The sequence below is a fragment of the Phyllostomus discolor genome, chromosome 8 (assembly GCF_004126475.2).
Source record: "Phyllostomus discolor isolate MPI-MPIP mPhyDis1 chromosome 8, mPhyDis1.pri.v3, whole genome shotgun sequence".
NCBI lineage: Eukaryota > Metazoa > Chordata > Mammalia > Chiroptera > Phyllostomidae > Phyllostomus > Phyllostomus discolor.
This window is the reverse complement of record NC_040910.2, coordinates 56316545-56332894: the sequence shown is the minus strand read 5'-3', so window position 1 is coordinate 56332894 and position 16350 is coordinate 56316545. Positions and strand designations below refer to the sequence as shown.

Sequence of the window (16350 nt, the reverse complement as noted above, 5' to 3'; positions counted from 1 at the left end):
TTGATTACGCTATTACAGTTGTCCCATTTCCCCCTTTACTCCCCTCTGCCCTGCACACCCCCTCCCACCACATTCCCCCTCTTTAGTTCATGTCCATGGGTTGTACATATAAGTTCTTTGGCTTCTACATTTCCTATACTATTCTTACCCTCCCCCTGTCTATTTTCTACCTACCATCTATGCTATTTATTCCCTGACCTTTTCCCCCTCTCTCCCTTTCACATCCTGTTGATAACCCTCCATGTGATCTCCATTTCTGTGATTCTGTTCCTGTCCTAGTTGTTTAGTTTGCTTTTGTTTTTGTTTTAGGTGTAGTTGTTAATAACTGTGAGTTTGTTGTCATTTTACCGTACATATTTTTTATCTTCTTTTTCTTAGATAAGTCCCTTTAACATTTCATAAAATAAGGGCTTGGTGATGATGAACGCCTTTAACTTGACCTTATCTGAGAAGCACTTTATCTGCCCTTCTATTCTAAATGAAAGGTTTGCTGGATAGAGCAATCTGGGATGTAGGTCCTTGCCTTTCATGACTTGGAATACTTCTTTCCAGCCCCTTCTTGCCTGTAAGATCTCTTTTGAGAAATCAGCTGATAGCCTTATGGGAACTCCTTTGTAGGTAACTATCTCCTTTTCTCTTGCTGCTTCTAGGATTCTCTCCTTAATTTTAATCTTGGGTGATGTAATTATGATGTGCCTTGGTGTATGCTTTCTTGGGTCCAACTTCTTTAGGACTCTCTGAGTTTCCTGGACTTCCTGGAAGTCTATTTCTTTTGCCAGATTGGGAAAATTCTCCTTTATTATTTGTTCTAGTAACTTTTCTACTTGTTGCTCTTCCTCTTCTCCTTCTGGTACCCCTATAATTCGGATGTTGGAATGTTTAAAGATGTCCTGGAGGTTCCTAAGCCTCTCCTCATTTTTTGAATTCTTATTTCTTCATTCTTTTCTGGTTGGATGTTTCTTTCTTCCTTCTGGTCCACATTGTTGATTTGAGTCCCAGTGTCCTTCCCATCACTGTTGGTTCCCTGTACATTTTCCTTTATTTCACTTAGCATAGCCTTCATTTGTTCATCTAATTTGTGACCAAAATCAACCAATTCTGTGAGCATCCTGATTACCAGTGTTTTGAAGTGTACATCTGATAGGTTGGCGATCTCTTCATCGCTTAGTTGTGTTTTTTCTGGACCAGCTTTGATCTGGTCTTTCATTTAGGTCATATTTTTTGTCTTGCTGTGCCTGTTACTTAGTGAGGGGCGGAGCCTTAGGTGTTCACTAGGGCAGGGTAACCCAAGTCACTGGGTTGTGACACTGTATGTGGGGGAGGGGTTCGAGAGGGAACAATGGTACATGCTCTGCTCTCTGCCAGATTTCAGTCACTTTCCCTGCTTCCCACAAGCAAACTGGGCCCTTCTGGTGCTGATTCCCATGTGGGTGGGTTTGTGCACATTCTAGGACCCTGTGGGTCTGTCCAACAAATTTTCCTCTGAGGAGAGTTCACCCTCAGGGGCTGGGACTTTCTCCTGCTGCCTCAGCCCCCACAGGTGTTTTCAGTCAGTGGTTTGAGGCTTTATTTACCCACACAGAAGCCCTGGGCTTCGAGGTCTGTCTCGGTCCCCAGTTGTTTCTCTTAGTTCATCTGCACGCGAATGTGGGACTGCCTAGTCTGCAATACGCCACCTGGCTGGGTCCACCCACTGCTGCCTTGCTGGCCAGCTACACTCTAGCATGCCCCGCTCCACAAAAAAATATGGAACACTTCATGAATTTGTGTATCATCCTTGCACAGGGGCCATGATAATCTCTGTATCGTTCCAATTTTAGTATATGCGTTGCCGAAGTCAGCACTTATTTTATTTTTTTTAAGTAGCCATCCTAGTAGATGTGAAGTAGTGTCTCACCGTGGTTTTCATTTGCATTCCTCTAATGAGTAATGATGTTACTCATCTTTTCATGTGTTTATTAGCCATTTGTAAGTCTTCTTTGGAGAAATAACTATTCAGTTTGAATTTTTTTTTGAGTTGTAGGCATTCATTAAATGTTCTGGATATCAACCCCTTATCTGGGATGTGATTTGAAAATATATTTTTCCCATTCTGTAAGTTGTCTTTTGCTTTTGTAGTAAATATCTTTTATGCACAAAAGTTCTTAATTTGGATGAAATCCCATTTATCTGTTTTGTCTTTTGTTGTCTGTACTTTTGATGTCATTTACATGGAATCGTTGCCAAATTTAATGTCATGAAGATTTTCCCCAATGTTTTCTTCTAAGAGCTTTATGATTGTAGCTCTTAAGTTTAGGTTTTTAATACTAGGGTAGGTCTTGAGCAAGGAAAGGTGAGAGGAGACTTGTCAAGCAGTATCTTGAGGCCCCAGAGCACAGCTCATGTAGGAAGCAGACTGGGGGTTCCGCCAACCACAGGCATGGTGTAAGCCAGATCTGGATTCTAGGCTGTGTCAATAGAAATAGCTTGTGGGGATCACTGTGCATAGCAGTTGTGCCAAGTACATCAGACGTGTGCCTGGGCTGTGTGAGGGGGCAGAGAGGTGAGCTGTCTGGCCTTCAGCCCTTCATCCTTGGCTAAGGAAATGACCAACCAGTATAGTATCCTCTTCAAACAAGGAGAAGTCCATGATGATGCCATTTGGTCAGTGGCCTGAGGGACGAACAAGAAAGAAAACTCTGAGACAGTGGCCATGGGGTCCCTGGACAACCTGGTGAAGGTCTGGAAATGGCGTGATGAGAGGCTGGACCTGCAGTGGAGTCTGAAGGGACACCAGCTGGGTGTGGTGTCTGTGGATATCAGCCACACCCTGCCTATCGCTGCATCCAGTTCTCTTGATGCTCACATTCGTCTCGGGGACTTGGAAAACAGCAAACAGATCAAGTCTACAGATGCAGGACCTGTGGTTGCCTGGACTTTGGCCTTTTCTCCCGATTCCCGGTATTTGGCCACAGGGGCTCATGTGGGGAAAGTAAACATTTTTGGTGTGGAAAGTAGGAAAAGGGAATATTTTTTGGACATGAGAGGAAAATTCATTCTTAGTATCGCGTACAGTCCTGATGGGAAGTATCTGGCCAGTGGAGCCATAGACAGAGTCATCAATATTTTCGATATTGCAACTGGAAAACTGCTGCATATGCTGGAAGGCCATGCTATGCCCATTTGCTCCTTGACCTTTTCCCCAGACTCTCGACTCCTCGTCACTGCCTCAGACGATGGCTACATCAAGATCTATGATGTACAACACGCCAACTTAGCTGGCATGCCGAGTGGCCACGAGTCCTGGGTGCTGAACGTGGCATTTTGTCCTGACGACACTCACTTTGTTTCTAGTTCCTCTGACAAAAGTGTAAAGGTCTGGGATGTGGGGACGAGAGCGTGTGTTCACACCTTCTTTGACCACCAGGATCAGGCCTGGGGAGTAAAATACAATGTAAATGGCTCAAAAATTGTGTCTGTTGGAGATGATCAGGAAATTCACATCTATGATCGCCCAATTTAAACATCAAGGTCTTCAATGCTAATGCTACAGAGAGAATGTACAGAGTGAACATAACTTTCCTTATCTTTGTACCTTGTTTCAAAGAAATATAGCATTTGTTACAGCAGAAACATAAATATTGTAGATATGATATAAACTTCTTCATGTTTTATTGGAAAAAAATAGCTTGTGGAGATCCAAGGATGTGATGTCAGCAGAAATTGGCCCCTTAGAGGGACTTGGGTAGGTGGGTCAGTGAGACCGGATGACCCAGGCAGAGAGTGAGGATCTGGGGGAGGAGGCTGAGCAGATGCCCTCAGAGACAGATGCTGTGGGGTGGGGGGATGGCCTAAGGGAGAGAGAGAGAGTGAGAGAGAGTGAGCTGTGAGTCTTGAGCAGGAGAGAGAGCTCTCCAGTACCCACTGCTCTTGGAACTTACTGACAAGGAGGGCAAGAAGAACGAAAGGGATGAGTGGTCTTTCCTAGCCATTTGCCTGTACTCAGCCAGTCAGCGGAGTTGGGTCTCAGTGAAAGTAGACTCTTGAGGCTGGACAAGAGGATAGGAGGTGAAGAGGTGGGCTGTAGAATATAGACAGCCCTTCCTTTCCTGTTCAGCCATTTACAGCATACTGTATCTTTTCTTCCTGACCCTTTTCCCTTTTCACTTAAATTAAGGTCTAATTTACATACAGTAAAATTCATCCATTCTAGTGCACAATTCTATATTTGGCAAATTCAGCCCTAGAACCAACATCTCAATCAACCTACAGAATAACGCCCCTTCCCCAGCCTCTGGCAGCCACTGATCTGCTCTCTGTTACTATGCATTGTCTTTTTCAGAACACATGCATGTAAATGGAATCATGCAGTATGCAGCCTTTGGAATGTGGCTTCTTTCACTCAGCAGAATGCACTGCGGGTCCAGCCATGATGCTGTTGGTGCATCAGTATTTCATTCCTTCTTATTGCTGAGTATTCTGTGGTATGAACCTTTTACTCATTCATCTCTTGAGGAACATTGGAGTTATTTCTAATTTTTGGCAATTACAAATAGAGTTGCTATAAGCATGCACAGGCTTTTGTATGAAGGTAAGTTTACATTTCTCTTAAATGGATACTTAGGACTCCTGACTGTCTCTTCTTCTGTCTAAAATGTAAAACACCTACCATGCAGTTCATCCATTTAAAGTATACAGTTTACAGAGTTGTTCAATCATCACCTTTATCTAATTTTAGAACATTGTCACCTGCCTGAACAGAAACCCTGTACCCATTAGTAATCACTCACTAGTTCTCTACCCCTTAGATATTCCCTTTCTGTCTCTATAGTTCTGCCTATTCTGGGTATTTCACCTAAGTGGAATCATAATATGTGGTCTTTTGTGACTGGCTTCTTTCACTTAGCATCATGTTTTTGATATTCAAGTATTGTGTGAATCAGTATTTGATTTCTTTCTGTGGGTGAATAATATTCCATTGTATGAATGGACCACATTTTATCTCTCTATCCACTGATGGGCACTTGGTTGTTTTCACCTTTGGCCATTATGAATTGTACTCCTATGAACATTCCTGTACAGGTTTTTGTTTTAACACATGTTTTCAATTCTTTTCGGTCTATACCTAGGAGTGGAAACTATGTTTTAAATTTTGAGGAACTGCCAAACTGTTTCCCAGGGTGACGTGACTGTACCATTTTACATTCCCGCCAGCAGTGTGTGAGGGTTCTGGTTTCTCCATATCCTTGCCAACACTTACTATTATCTGACTTTTTGATCCTAGCCATCCTAGTGTGTGTAAAGTGATATCTCATTGTGGTTTTCATTTTCATTTTCCTAATGGCTAGTGATGTTGAGTATCTTTTCATGTTGGCTGTTTGTATATCTTTCTTGGAGAAAGGTTTATTCAGAACCTTTGCCCACTTAAAAATATTGGTGTGTCTGGTTAGAGTGAAAATTCTGGCTCCCTCTTTAGCTGCCCTGACCCAGACCTCACCTAATTCCCACTCCTGTAGCTTCTCTTTGGCCCCAGCTCTATCCCTGAATGTTCCCCGTCACCCAGGGGACCAGCAGCCCATCTCAGTCTGCAAACCCTCACAGTCCCCTAGCACTTGCAGGACTAAGAAGGACCCTTCCCCAACACAGATCTGTGCCACAGTGTCCTTGCTGGTCCCACTTTAATAGAAAAATGACTGGTAGCTGCTATGGGGAGACAGGTTTTCTCAACATTAACAACCTTTCAGCCCTGGCTGGTGTGATTCAGGGGTTGAGTGCCAGCCTGCAAACTGAAAGATCACCTGTTCAATTCCCATTTGGGGCACATGCTGTGTTGTGGGCCAGGTGCTTGGTTGGGGGCATGTGAGAGGCTGCCAATTGCTGTTTTTCTCACAAATTGATGTTTCTTTCGCTCTCTTTCTCTCTCCCTTCCCGTCTTTTTACAAATAAATAAATAAATAAAAGTTTTTTTGAAAAAACACCTTACAAATATACAGAAAAATGGAAAGATTTGTACATTGGCCTGCCCACACTTAGATTCTACAGTTAACATGTTGTTATATTCATTTTATCACCTATCTGTCCATCCCTCCCTCCCTCCCTCCATCCATCCATGTTATTTTTTTGGATGCATCACCAGAACCTGTCACCCTTAAACACTTAAGCATGCACATTATGACCTATAGTTCATTATTTTATGTTTCTTGGTTACTGGGGAGGGGGGTGACATTTACATACAAGAAAGGGACATGTCTTGTGTGCACTCATGGAATTCTGAGAAATGTAGGCACCTGTGTTAACAACCTAGATTCAGATATAGAACATCACCTTCCCCTCCAGGAAGTGGGGGGTTGGCAATTTTAAATTATCTGCCTTGCTAGATATCTGATTAGATATCCAAGTACCTTTAATCACCTATCCTCAGATAGGATCATACAAATGTCCTATTTTTCCTCTGCAAATAGCTGTGGACTTGTTTCCATTCCAGCCCTCAGTCACACATCCCACTCCCACCCCTTGTGGATGGATATTCAGGTGAGCTTACACTTTCTACAAACTTGTCCATGGTGGGGGCCAGGCAGGGCAAGCAAAGGCTTTTCAGGGTAGTGGAGGAGAATTTCTAAGGCTGAGGGAGGGGGTCTTGTGGAACAGAAGGAGGGCAGGCCGTGGAGCAAGGCCCTGTGATGGGCACAGCCCACTCCAACCTTGGGGCCTTTGCACCTGCTGTGATCCCTGCTTGGTATGCTCTCCCCTGGCTCTTCAAATGGCCACTAGCACCATCCTTCAGAGTTGAGCTCAAATGCACCTCTTTGGAGAAGGTGCATTTGATCTCAGCTAGAGGCCAAAGAGTGCCACCTCTTTGGAGAAGGTGGCCATTCATCTCAGCTAGAGGCCTGTGTCTGTCTCACATTCCCTGCTGGGTCATTTGTGGTACTGCTCTCAGTCTGTCATCACATTCCTTTCTTCCCCCTGGAGTGTTAGCTTCAAGAGGGCAGGGACTATGACTGCCTTTGCTTTGTATCCCCAACACTGGTGTTACAGAACAAAGGGGGGCCTGGGGTGATATACTATTACTGAAAGGAACGCCCCCCCCACCCCAGGTTTGTTATGTCTGCTGCGAGAGGAAAGATGTCTCTCAATGCCAGAGATTTGTGAAAAGGAAAGGAAATGTTTATTTAATGCTGTACAGACTTAAAGTAGTGACCTAATGTCTTCATCAAAATCCCAAAGTCCCTTAAAATACCCACAAACACACACAGTCCTTCCTTCCCCCTTTGCCCAGTCTGGGGTACCGTATCTCAGGAAAAGAAATAGAAGTCTGTGGCTCAGGCAGTCCCTGGTTCTTCCCAGTGATCCATCTCGGCTGGTAGGCCTCCCTTGGTTCCTGGCACCATCAGCTGTGTCTTGGGGATCTCTGCTAAAACTGGGTGGTGGTTCCCCCTTCTAAAGCTGTGGGGATCCCCACTCTGGCAAAGCCACGTGGTTCTCTTATATGTCCACAGCCACGTGGTCCTCTCTGCACAATGGCTGTGGGAGTCTCCACTCTGCCAAAACCGCGTGGCTCTCCCCCCAGTGGCTGCTGTGTCTGGGTTGTAATCCTCACACCAGTCTTCCTCTGCAGCCCTATTTCCAACTCCTCCTACAATTGGCTATACTTGCCAACACTCTCATATCCTTCCAGCTTTACTGGGCTGCCATCGTGAATCTGGGAAGGTGTGGTTCCATGTCATGAAGACAAGCATCTCCAAGCTCTCATGCAGGCGCTGTAACTAGGGGAAGTTGCTTCCCAGTTACGTCTTGGGGGGAAGTTCCATCCTCCCTGGCTCAGAGCATAACCACAGCTATTTAACATATCTATACAATCAGTTAAAGGTTATAGCTATTTTAAATGACCACGACAGAGGTTAGTTGTAAAGCTGTTGCTATGCAATGGCCCTGCTCCATTTGTCCCTTCCCCCAACTTACACCTGTGGGGGAAGGGGTGAGGGCATCCTAATATTTCCTGGACACCTTGATTTCTGGACCCCATTCCAAATCCCTATTTGGGATCCCCCTCTTGGTTGCACCCTGCAACACCGGGGCTGAAACACAATAAGATTCAATGTGTGTCTGTGCAAGGAACGTGTGGTCCTAGGGTCTGGGCATGGTGACCAGAGCAGGTGTCACGAGCTCTGTGCAGTCTTTGAAAGGCCAGAAGTGGGTTTGGGCTTCCAGGACTGAGTCCAGCAGGCTGGGGCGGCTGTATTCCTGCCTTTCCTATTCCTTTGACCCTGCTGGGTCCTTTGAGGCTTAGTGAGGTGGTGGGGATGTAAGACCCGCACACTTCGTCCTCACTGGCATCTCCCGTGTGAGGCCCCAGAGCACCTGAGTTGGCAGGCAAGACCTGCGTGCCCTTCCGGGTGAGCCAGGACCTGTGTTCAGGGGAGGAGGCACTCTCGTGTGGTCACGACCTGCTTCTGTTACAGAACAAACAAGGGGGGCTTGGGATGATATACTATTATTTTAAAAAAAGCCCCCAGGTCCGTCATGTCCGCCACTCTAGGAAAGACATCTCTCAATGCCAGAGATTTGTGAAAAGGAAAGGAAATGTTTATTTAATGCTATACAAACTTAAAGTAGTGACCTAATGTCTTTATCAAAAAATCCTAAAGTCCCTTAAAACACCCACAAACAGACACAGTCCTTCCTTCCTTACCCCTTTGCCCAATCCAGAGTACCGTATCTCAGGAAAGGAAATAGAAGTCCATGGCTCAGGTAGTCCTCTGGTCCTTCCCAGTCAGTGCTCCATCTTGACTGGGAGACCTCCCTAGGTTCCCGGCACCTTCAGCTGAGTCGCTGGCACCTTCAGCTGAGTCGCTGGGATCTCTGCTAAACCCAGGTGGTGGTTCCCCCTTCTAAAGCTGCGGGGGTCCCCACTCTGGCAAAGGCACGTGGTCCTCTCTCCCAGGGCCACGGGAGTCCCTGCTCTGCCAGAGCCTCGTGGTTCTCCCTCTCAGGGCTGCGGAGTCTCTACTCTGTCAAGGCCGCGTGGTTCTCTCCCTCAGGGCTAAGGTCTTCTCTGCACTTCCACAGCTGCATGGTTCTCTCTCTCAGGGCTGCGCATGGTTCTCCTCTCAATGGCTGCCATGTCTCGGTTTAAATCTCCCGAGCCCGTCTTCCTCTGCAGCCCCATTTCCGACTCCTCCCACACTCGGCTTCACAAGTCAGAACTCATATCCTTCCAGCTTTACTGGGCTGCCATCATGAGTCTGGGCAGGTGTGGCCCCAAGTCCTGGAGCCAATCATCTCCAAACTCCCATGCAGGCACTGTACCTCGGGGGACCTGCCCCCAGTCACATCTTGGTAGGGAAGTTACTTCCATCCCCCTGGCTCAGAGCCTGGCCATAGCTATTTAACATATCTAAGTGACCAGCCAAAGGCTATAGATATGTTAAATGACCACACCAGTGGTTAGCTGCAAGGCTGTTGCTGTGTGAAACAGCTCTCAAAGGCCCTGCTCTGAGTGCCCCTTCCCCCAACTCACACCTGTGGGGAAAGGGGTGGAGACATCTTACAATCTCCTGGACACCTTGAGTTCTGGACCCCATTTCAAGTGCCCATTTGGGGTACCCCTCTTGGCTGCACCCTGTAACACTTCCACCCTTCCCTAGCGAGCGCCAGCGTAGCAGCACTCACTGACTTCCACTGTCACCACAGGCTAGGTGCTTGCATGTTGTGCAAATGGTAGGTGCAAAGTGTTCTCAGTGAATGGAAGCTACTGGGGAAGAACATGGGGCCTTGTCTGGGGTGGGGCCTGGGGGCCTGGGAGACTCCCGGAGTGGCTGAGGGACAGAAGAGACTTGTGCCTTCTCTGAAGCGACACTGATGACTGGGGTATGTGGACATCTTCACCAGGCCACTCCACGCAGTAGTGCTCAACCAGGTGTTTGCACTTGGAAGCTGGGGATGAGGGTGTAGGGCCACACACCGAGGCCTGCACTGGGGTGGGAGGGGCTTTGTGACTGAGGAGATGGAGCAGGTCATTCTGGGGGTGGGTCCTTCTGGGGCGGGGCTATTGCTGGGCAGGGTCTGGGAGGAAGCCTAGGGGGCGTGGTCTTCAAGGTGGAGGCGTTTGTCTGGCATCTTGAGCAAAGCCTTGGTCCTGACTGTGCTTCCTGGTGCAGTCGGAGTCAAGAGGGGGCTGGGAAGGTAGGCTGTGGGAAAAGCCTGAGGGGATCTGGGGCTCCAAGGTCGGGGGATGGTTTGGGAAATCTGTTCTTCTGCAGCCTGTGCTGTGCCAAGGTGCACTGATACCTGCATGAGACCAGGAAAGTGGAGAAGCGGGGGTCGGGGGGGGGGTGGCGGTGTGTGACTGGGGTGTGGTCATGGGCACGTGGGGAAAGGTCACGGAGACAGCAGGGACTGTCCTCAACAGCCTGGCACACACTCCCCAGGTGCGCCAGGTTGGGGATGCTATGCAGATTCCACCCATTGACAGGGCCCAGAAGGGGCAAGAGGGTTTGTGTGGAGGTGTCCCCTGCCACACCAGCAGCTCTTGCCAGCCTTCCCTTCCCAGGCCAAAGTGCTGGACCTGGTCATCACCAGCTTGGACCCCAGGTGGGTGGACCATAGCTGTAGTGTCTTATGAACAGATGCCCTGGTGCCACAACAGCCTGACTGTCCAGGAAGCTGAATATAAATCACCACAGGACGAAGATCCACAGCTAGTTCCTGCCTGGGGTGTTGGGCCTGGGGACTTGAGGAAGTGTGTCTGGGCACCAGGAGCCTAGGAGCTAAGAATGCACCCAAGTGAGGGGTGTGCTTGTGGGTAAGTTCTCATGGATGCTTTTGGTTGCAAAGGGTGTGGGTGTGTGTGTTTGTGCATATGTTCTTGTGTTAGCTCTTGTGTGCCTTTGGGAGTGTGCAAAAGGATGTGCTAGGGAAAAGGAGTGCAGTGGTTAGGAAGCCTGTGAAGCTGTAGTGCCTGGGTTCGAATCTGGCTTCTGCTACGTAGGGACTGTGGACCATGGGCCTTTTGCTCAACTTCTCCCTGCCTCTTTTTTTATTGTGGGTTCATTCATTCTGCAGATATTTACTGAGAACCTACTGTGTGCAAGTCACTGTCCCAGACACTGCAGGTCACGGAGGTGAACCAACCAGACACAAACCCCTGCTCTGGCTGGTGTAGAGATGAATGAAGTATGCAGTGTGTTGGAGGATGGTGGGATCTGTGTTTGTGTGTGGGAAGAGGGTGCTGTTTGAGATTGAGAGGCCTCCCTCAGAAGATGACATTGAGATATTGAATTGAAGAAGGTAGGGAGTGAGCTGTGCAGTGCCTCAGGGAGGAAGAGCCTCTTTGGCTGAGGGAGGAGCCTGTGCACAGGTCCTGGGGCAGGGATTGACTTGGCATGTTCATGGAACAGCCAGGAGGCCCATGTGGCTGGAGCAGTGAGTGAGGGAGAGAGAAGGAGGGAAGGGGGCCAGGCGTGCAGGGCCTTGTGGGCCTGGGGAAGCACTGGGCTTTACCCTGGGAGTGTGTTGAAGCAAATTCCTTTGGCTCCTGTGTGGATGACTATGGCATTTACCCCAGGGAGTTGTTACAAGAATTAGATGAATGACTATGTGTAAAGTCACAGTGCAGTGACTAGCACGTACTAAGCATGGCATTAAATATTAGGTTACGAGTAACTGTGGTATCCACTTGTGTCCTGGGTGTGTCTGAGCCACTGCTGAGCCGAATAGCTTGTTAGAGTTTGTTGTTATGAAACAATCTCTCTAAAGCTATTAGAAAACAAGCCACAAAAACAACCCTGCAGGGTGTTTGAAAGCTCTACTGAGGTTACTGTTTTCTTGCTGGGATGGTCCTTTGTGTAACAGATGTTGTCCAGATGTCAGCTGGGGTCATACGGGCCTCAGGGTTTTGGTGCCTGCCACGCTCTCCCATGACCTAAGGGAAGCCCTGCGTCCTCTGGGAGAAGTCTGCCTTCCCAGGGCTGGGTTCTCATGTTGTTTCTTGGCCTGGGTTCCTGCCCACTAAACCCTCACTCTCACTCACCTTCCGGGGGCTACCCCTTGATCACTCCCATACCACCACATGTGACCTTGGCACACCACCCGATTGCCCACTGATTCCCCACAAGATGTGGGTGCTCTCCTGAACATCCCACCGTTCTGATGATTTTAACATGGGTTGAGTTTCTGTAAGATGTTGCTTGACAAATATTCCAGTGCCCAAAAGAAATATTTGCACACTTCTTGCACAACATGGCAAAGTTTATGACCTGCTGAGAATTAACTAGGCTGTTGTGTGAAGAAGACTGTCACTCAAGATGTCCAAAGTCAGTGGCTATGAATGGTCAGCAATGCTTTTGATGTGGAAGCAGTAGGAGGAGCAAAGGTGGCTGTCGGGTGTCAAGGCCAAGGCCGAAGGAATTTGGAGCTGGCAGGGAACTGAGAGCGAGCACAGCAACCCATTTCAGGGAAACATCAAGAGATCAGAAATAGCCCTGGCTGGTGTGGCCCAGTGGATTGAGCGTTGGCCTGCAAATCAAAAGGTCACAAAAGGTCTCTGGTTCGGTTCCTAGTCAGGGCACATGCCTGGGTTTTGGGCTGGGTGCCCAGTTGGTGGTGTGCAAGAGGCAACCAGTTGATGTTTCTTAAAAAAAAAAAAAGAGAGAGAAAGATCAGAAATAGCTGCAAAGAGCCAGACTCCTGGGAAATTAGGCAAGGGCTACATCAGACAGATTCTGCTGTTGATTCTCTTGGCAGTTCTGTAATAACCACTAACTTCTTTCTCAGGGTGTGTATAGCCAGGGCTTAGAGGTCAAAGTTGTAGCAACAGAACCTTGTGTGGGGCAGAGGTGAGAGGAACCTTTCTGGGCAGGTTAGGACACGGGGACAAGCCCAGGACCATCTAGGTCCAAGACAGGAGTTCGGAGTGTGTTACAAAGATGCATTTCACTCAAGCCTGGAGTTAAGATCAGGGTCATGCGTAGCCTTGATCACAGGTCAGCACTGATGTCATATTGTTTGGCTTTTTTTTTTTTAATACTCACCTGAGGATATGTTTACTGATTAGAGAGAGAGAGAAAGAGAGAGAGAGAAACATTGTTGTGAGAGAGAAACATTGATTGATTGTCTCTTGTATGCACCCTGACAAGCGATTGAACCTGCAACCTAGGTGTGTGCCCAGTCTGGGAATCAAACCTACAGCCTTTTGGTGTGTAGGGTGCACTGCAACCAAATGAGCCACCTGGCCAAGGCTATTGTTTGGTATTTCTTTTGTCTCCTCATTTGTTGTTGCTTTTTATTTGTTTTTAAAGATTTTTATTTATTTATTTTTAGAGGGGAAAGGAAGTAGAAAGAGAGGGAAACATTGATGTGCATTTGCCTCTTGTGCATTGCCTACTGGGGATCTGGCCTGCAACCCAGGCATGTGCCCCGACTGGGAATCAAACTAGTGACCCTTTGCTTTGCAGGCTGGCACTCAATCCACTGAGCCATACTAGCCAGGGTTGTCCTTGCTCTTAAGAGAGAGATGAAGGGAGAGAGAGAAACATCGATTGGTTGCCTCCCTTAGGTGCCCAGACCAGGAATTATACTTGCTCAGACTGGGGATTGAACCCATGACCTTTTGGCTACTGGACAACACTCCAACCAACTGAGCCATACCAATCAGGGCTTTCTGACATTTCTTAACCTTTCCTGTATCACAAACTCATTGGGGATTCTAACCCAATCTGAAGACTACCTTTAACTCATTACCTTCCCTTCCCACCCCAAATATATTGAATATTTACCCCAAAGATTTTTCTTGGTTGCCCTACTCAGGTTAAAAACCTCTGCTTTTCGTTCAGCTCCCTCATTTTACACATGAGGAAACAGAGTCACAGAACACAGTGCCTTAGTCATGGTTACACATACAATCAGTGACACAGCTGGGTGTCAGCCCAGTACTGTGAAGAACTGCATTCAGAAAAAGATGTACTCTCCCTGTGCCTCAATTTCCTCATCTGCAAAATCAAGCTATTAATAATAGTTGATCCCTTAGCCTGTACTTCTAACTTAAGGTGAAGTCTGAACCAGATGAATTCCTGCCACCTAGTGGTTCTGTGGTGAATAAAGAAGAATTCAAGGCACTAAAACATGGTGTCCACACCCATGTGTTTGTATGTTATTGTCAGGGAATTAGTGGCTGCTCTTTTATGAGTGTGGGTTTCTTCTTCCAAAGATAGTATACTTGAAAATTATATCAGTTACAATTTTCGCTGTGTAACAAAGTACCCTGAACTGTTAGTGGCTTAAAACAATGGTCATTTATTAACAATCGATTCTGTGGGTTGGTCATTGGGCTGAGTTCAGTTTGGTGGTTCTTCTGAGGAGCTGCAGTTAGCTGGTGGGTTGGCTTGGGCTGGATGATCTTGGAGAGGTTCATGCACGTGTTCGGTTGTTGCAGGCTGTCAGCTGGGTGCCTTGGTCTCTTCAGCAGTTCAGCTTGAGCTCATTCCCGTGGTAGTTGTGAAGCTGCCAGAGAGGGAAATTCCCATGGTGCAAACCCTTCACAAGTTTACACTTGTGTCACATTTGCTCATATTTCATGGGCCAAAACAAGGCACCTGGTTAAACTCAGATCCAGGAGCAGGAGAAATAGAATCCATACCTTGATGCGGGAGCTGCCAAATATTGTGGGTATTTTTTTTTTCCTTCCAATCTCCCACAGGTTTGCTGGTGAGTGCCTGGGCATTGTCAGTTTGCCACTTAAAGGGTTTCAACCCTAAGGGGTGTTTCCACTTCTCAAAAGAAGAGAACTTATAATGGGAGACTGTAACCTGCAGGCTAGCCCACCAGCCTGGTTGTGGAAAGTGACTTCCTCTGTATGGGATGTTTGCATTTCTCTGTTGCAGGGATCTCTCTCTTGCCTGTCTGAATGGCTTCCCAGTACTCCTTCTCCACTGCCTCCCTCACCACCTTTCACCTGCCTTCTGTATTAAACAGACTATTGTGGGCTGGCCTGGGGACTCTATAGTTGTTCCCTTTATTGTTCTCAGTGCAAACTGCTGTTCAAGAGTGGATAGGATGGTCATCCCCTGCTGTGGAGACTAGGGACTGTCTTTCTGTTCCTTGGCCTAAGAAAAGACCCACTGGGAAGGTGCGCTTATATCTGTCTTGTATGACACTTGTCTGGCACATGGCTGACACTCAATAAATATTTGTTCTGTGAATAAATGTGCAGGGGCTGGACCCAAGCCCTGTATGAGCATTTCCATCTTTGCTGACTTATGTAGCATCCCATGGCTACTTCCTATTGCCCAGCATCCTCCAGCCTTTCTGTAACTCTGAGTGTAACCCCTTAGTGACTGTTGGTCAGCTGCCCACAATGTCCACAGACTACCCTCTTCCCCAGGACAAGCTGTCCTCCCCCTACCATTGGAAATCTGTACTTGACCATAGCCTCAACCTTTCCACAATGACTCCAGACAGAACTCTTTTGTGGTAGATAGCTGGTTTTGCTGTGGGCTGTGAGTGTGCAAGTGTCTGACTCTAAGATGGCCCAGTGTGTGTTTTGGGCTGGGATACAGATTTTCTCTGCACTAGGGCATTACCTTTGCCGGGCACCATTCACAACAGAAACATGGTCGGTTTGTCCATTATTTTGATGATTTTTCAACAGAAGAAGGCCCAGGGACCCATGCAATCAAAGCCAGTCTATTATGATGACAAGTGACTTGTTTTAATTTGCCTGAAGGACAATTAAATTGACATTTAATTTAATGTGTCCTGTGAGCTGGTCATGAACCTGTTTTACCTGTGTGGTGTCTGTATGTATGTGGTAGCCAGAATAATGCCTGCTGCTCCCAAAGCAGTGCATGTCCTAATTCCCAGAATCTGAACATGTTCCCTTATGTGTTTATGGGGTTCTAGAGATAAGATGAAGATTACTAATTTAGAGTTGGGAGATGATCTAGATTATCTGGGTTGGCCCAGTTGAATCACATTGGCCCTTAAAATCAGAGAACACTTCCTGGCTGGGTCAGAAATGAAATGGGAGAAGAGGAGGGGGGATTTGAAGAGTGAGAGGGACTTGACCTGCTGCCTTAGACTTTGGAGATAAGCCAGGAGGCTGTGAGCCAAAAAATGTGGGTTCTTCTGGTAGCTGCATATGGGTCTCAGTGGACAGCCAGCAAGGAAATGGGGATCTCTGACGCAGACACTGGCCTGCAGTGTCTGTGGCGTTATGCATGAGACACAAGACAAATTCACACAGACTACTGATCCTGTGGAGGAAAAGGGACGGCACAGCTACTCTCTCAAGGGGAGGGTGCCTTGGAGTGGCCTGACCACTCTGTCAAGAGGAGAGTGCCCCAACTCTTGCCTTGACAGGATTTTATTGGGTTC

The 16350-nt window shown here is 47.4% G+C and overlaps 1 protein-coding gene and 1 non-coding gene across 2 annotated transcripts; one reads left to right on the top strand and one right to left on the bottom strand.

Moving 5' to 3' along the window:
• Window positions 1–1740: 1740 nt before the first annotated feature.
• LOC114504346 lies at window positions 1741–1844 on the bottom strand. The gene has a single exon (XR_003685130.1). It is a non-coding gene; the product is annotated as a U6 spliceosomal RNA (small nuclear RNA).
• Window positions 1845–2490: 646 nt separating this feature from the next.
• On the top strand, window positions 2491–3632 carry LOC114504147 (WD repeat-containing protein 61-like). Its single transcript, XM_036032709.1, has one exon. The coding sequence runs from the start codon at window positions 2693–2695 to the stop codon at window positions 3500–3502; it is 810 nt and encodes a 269-aa protein (XP_035888602.1). The 5' UTR covers window positions 2491–2692; the 3' UTR covers window positions 3503–3632.
• The last annotated feature ends 12718 nt before the right edge of the window (window positions 3633–16350 follow it).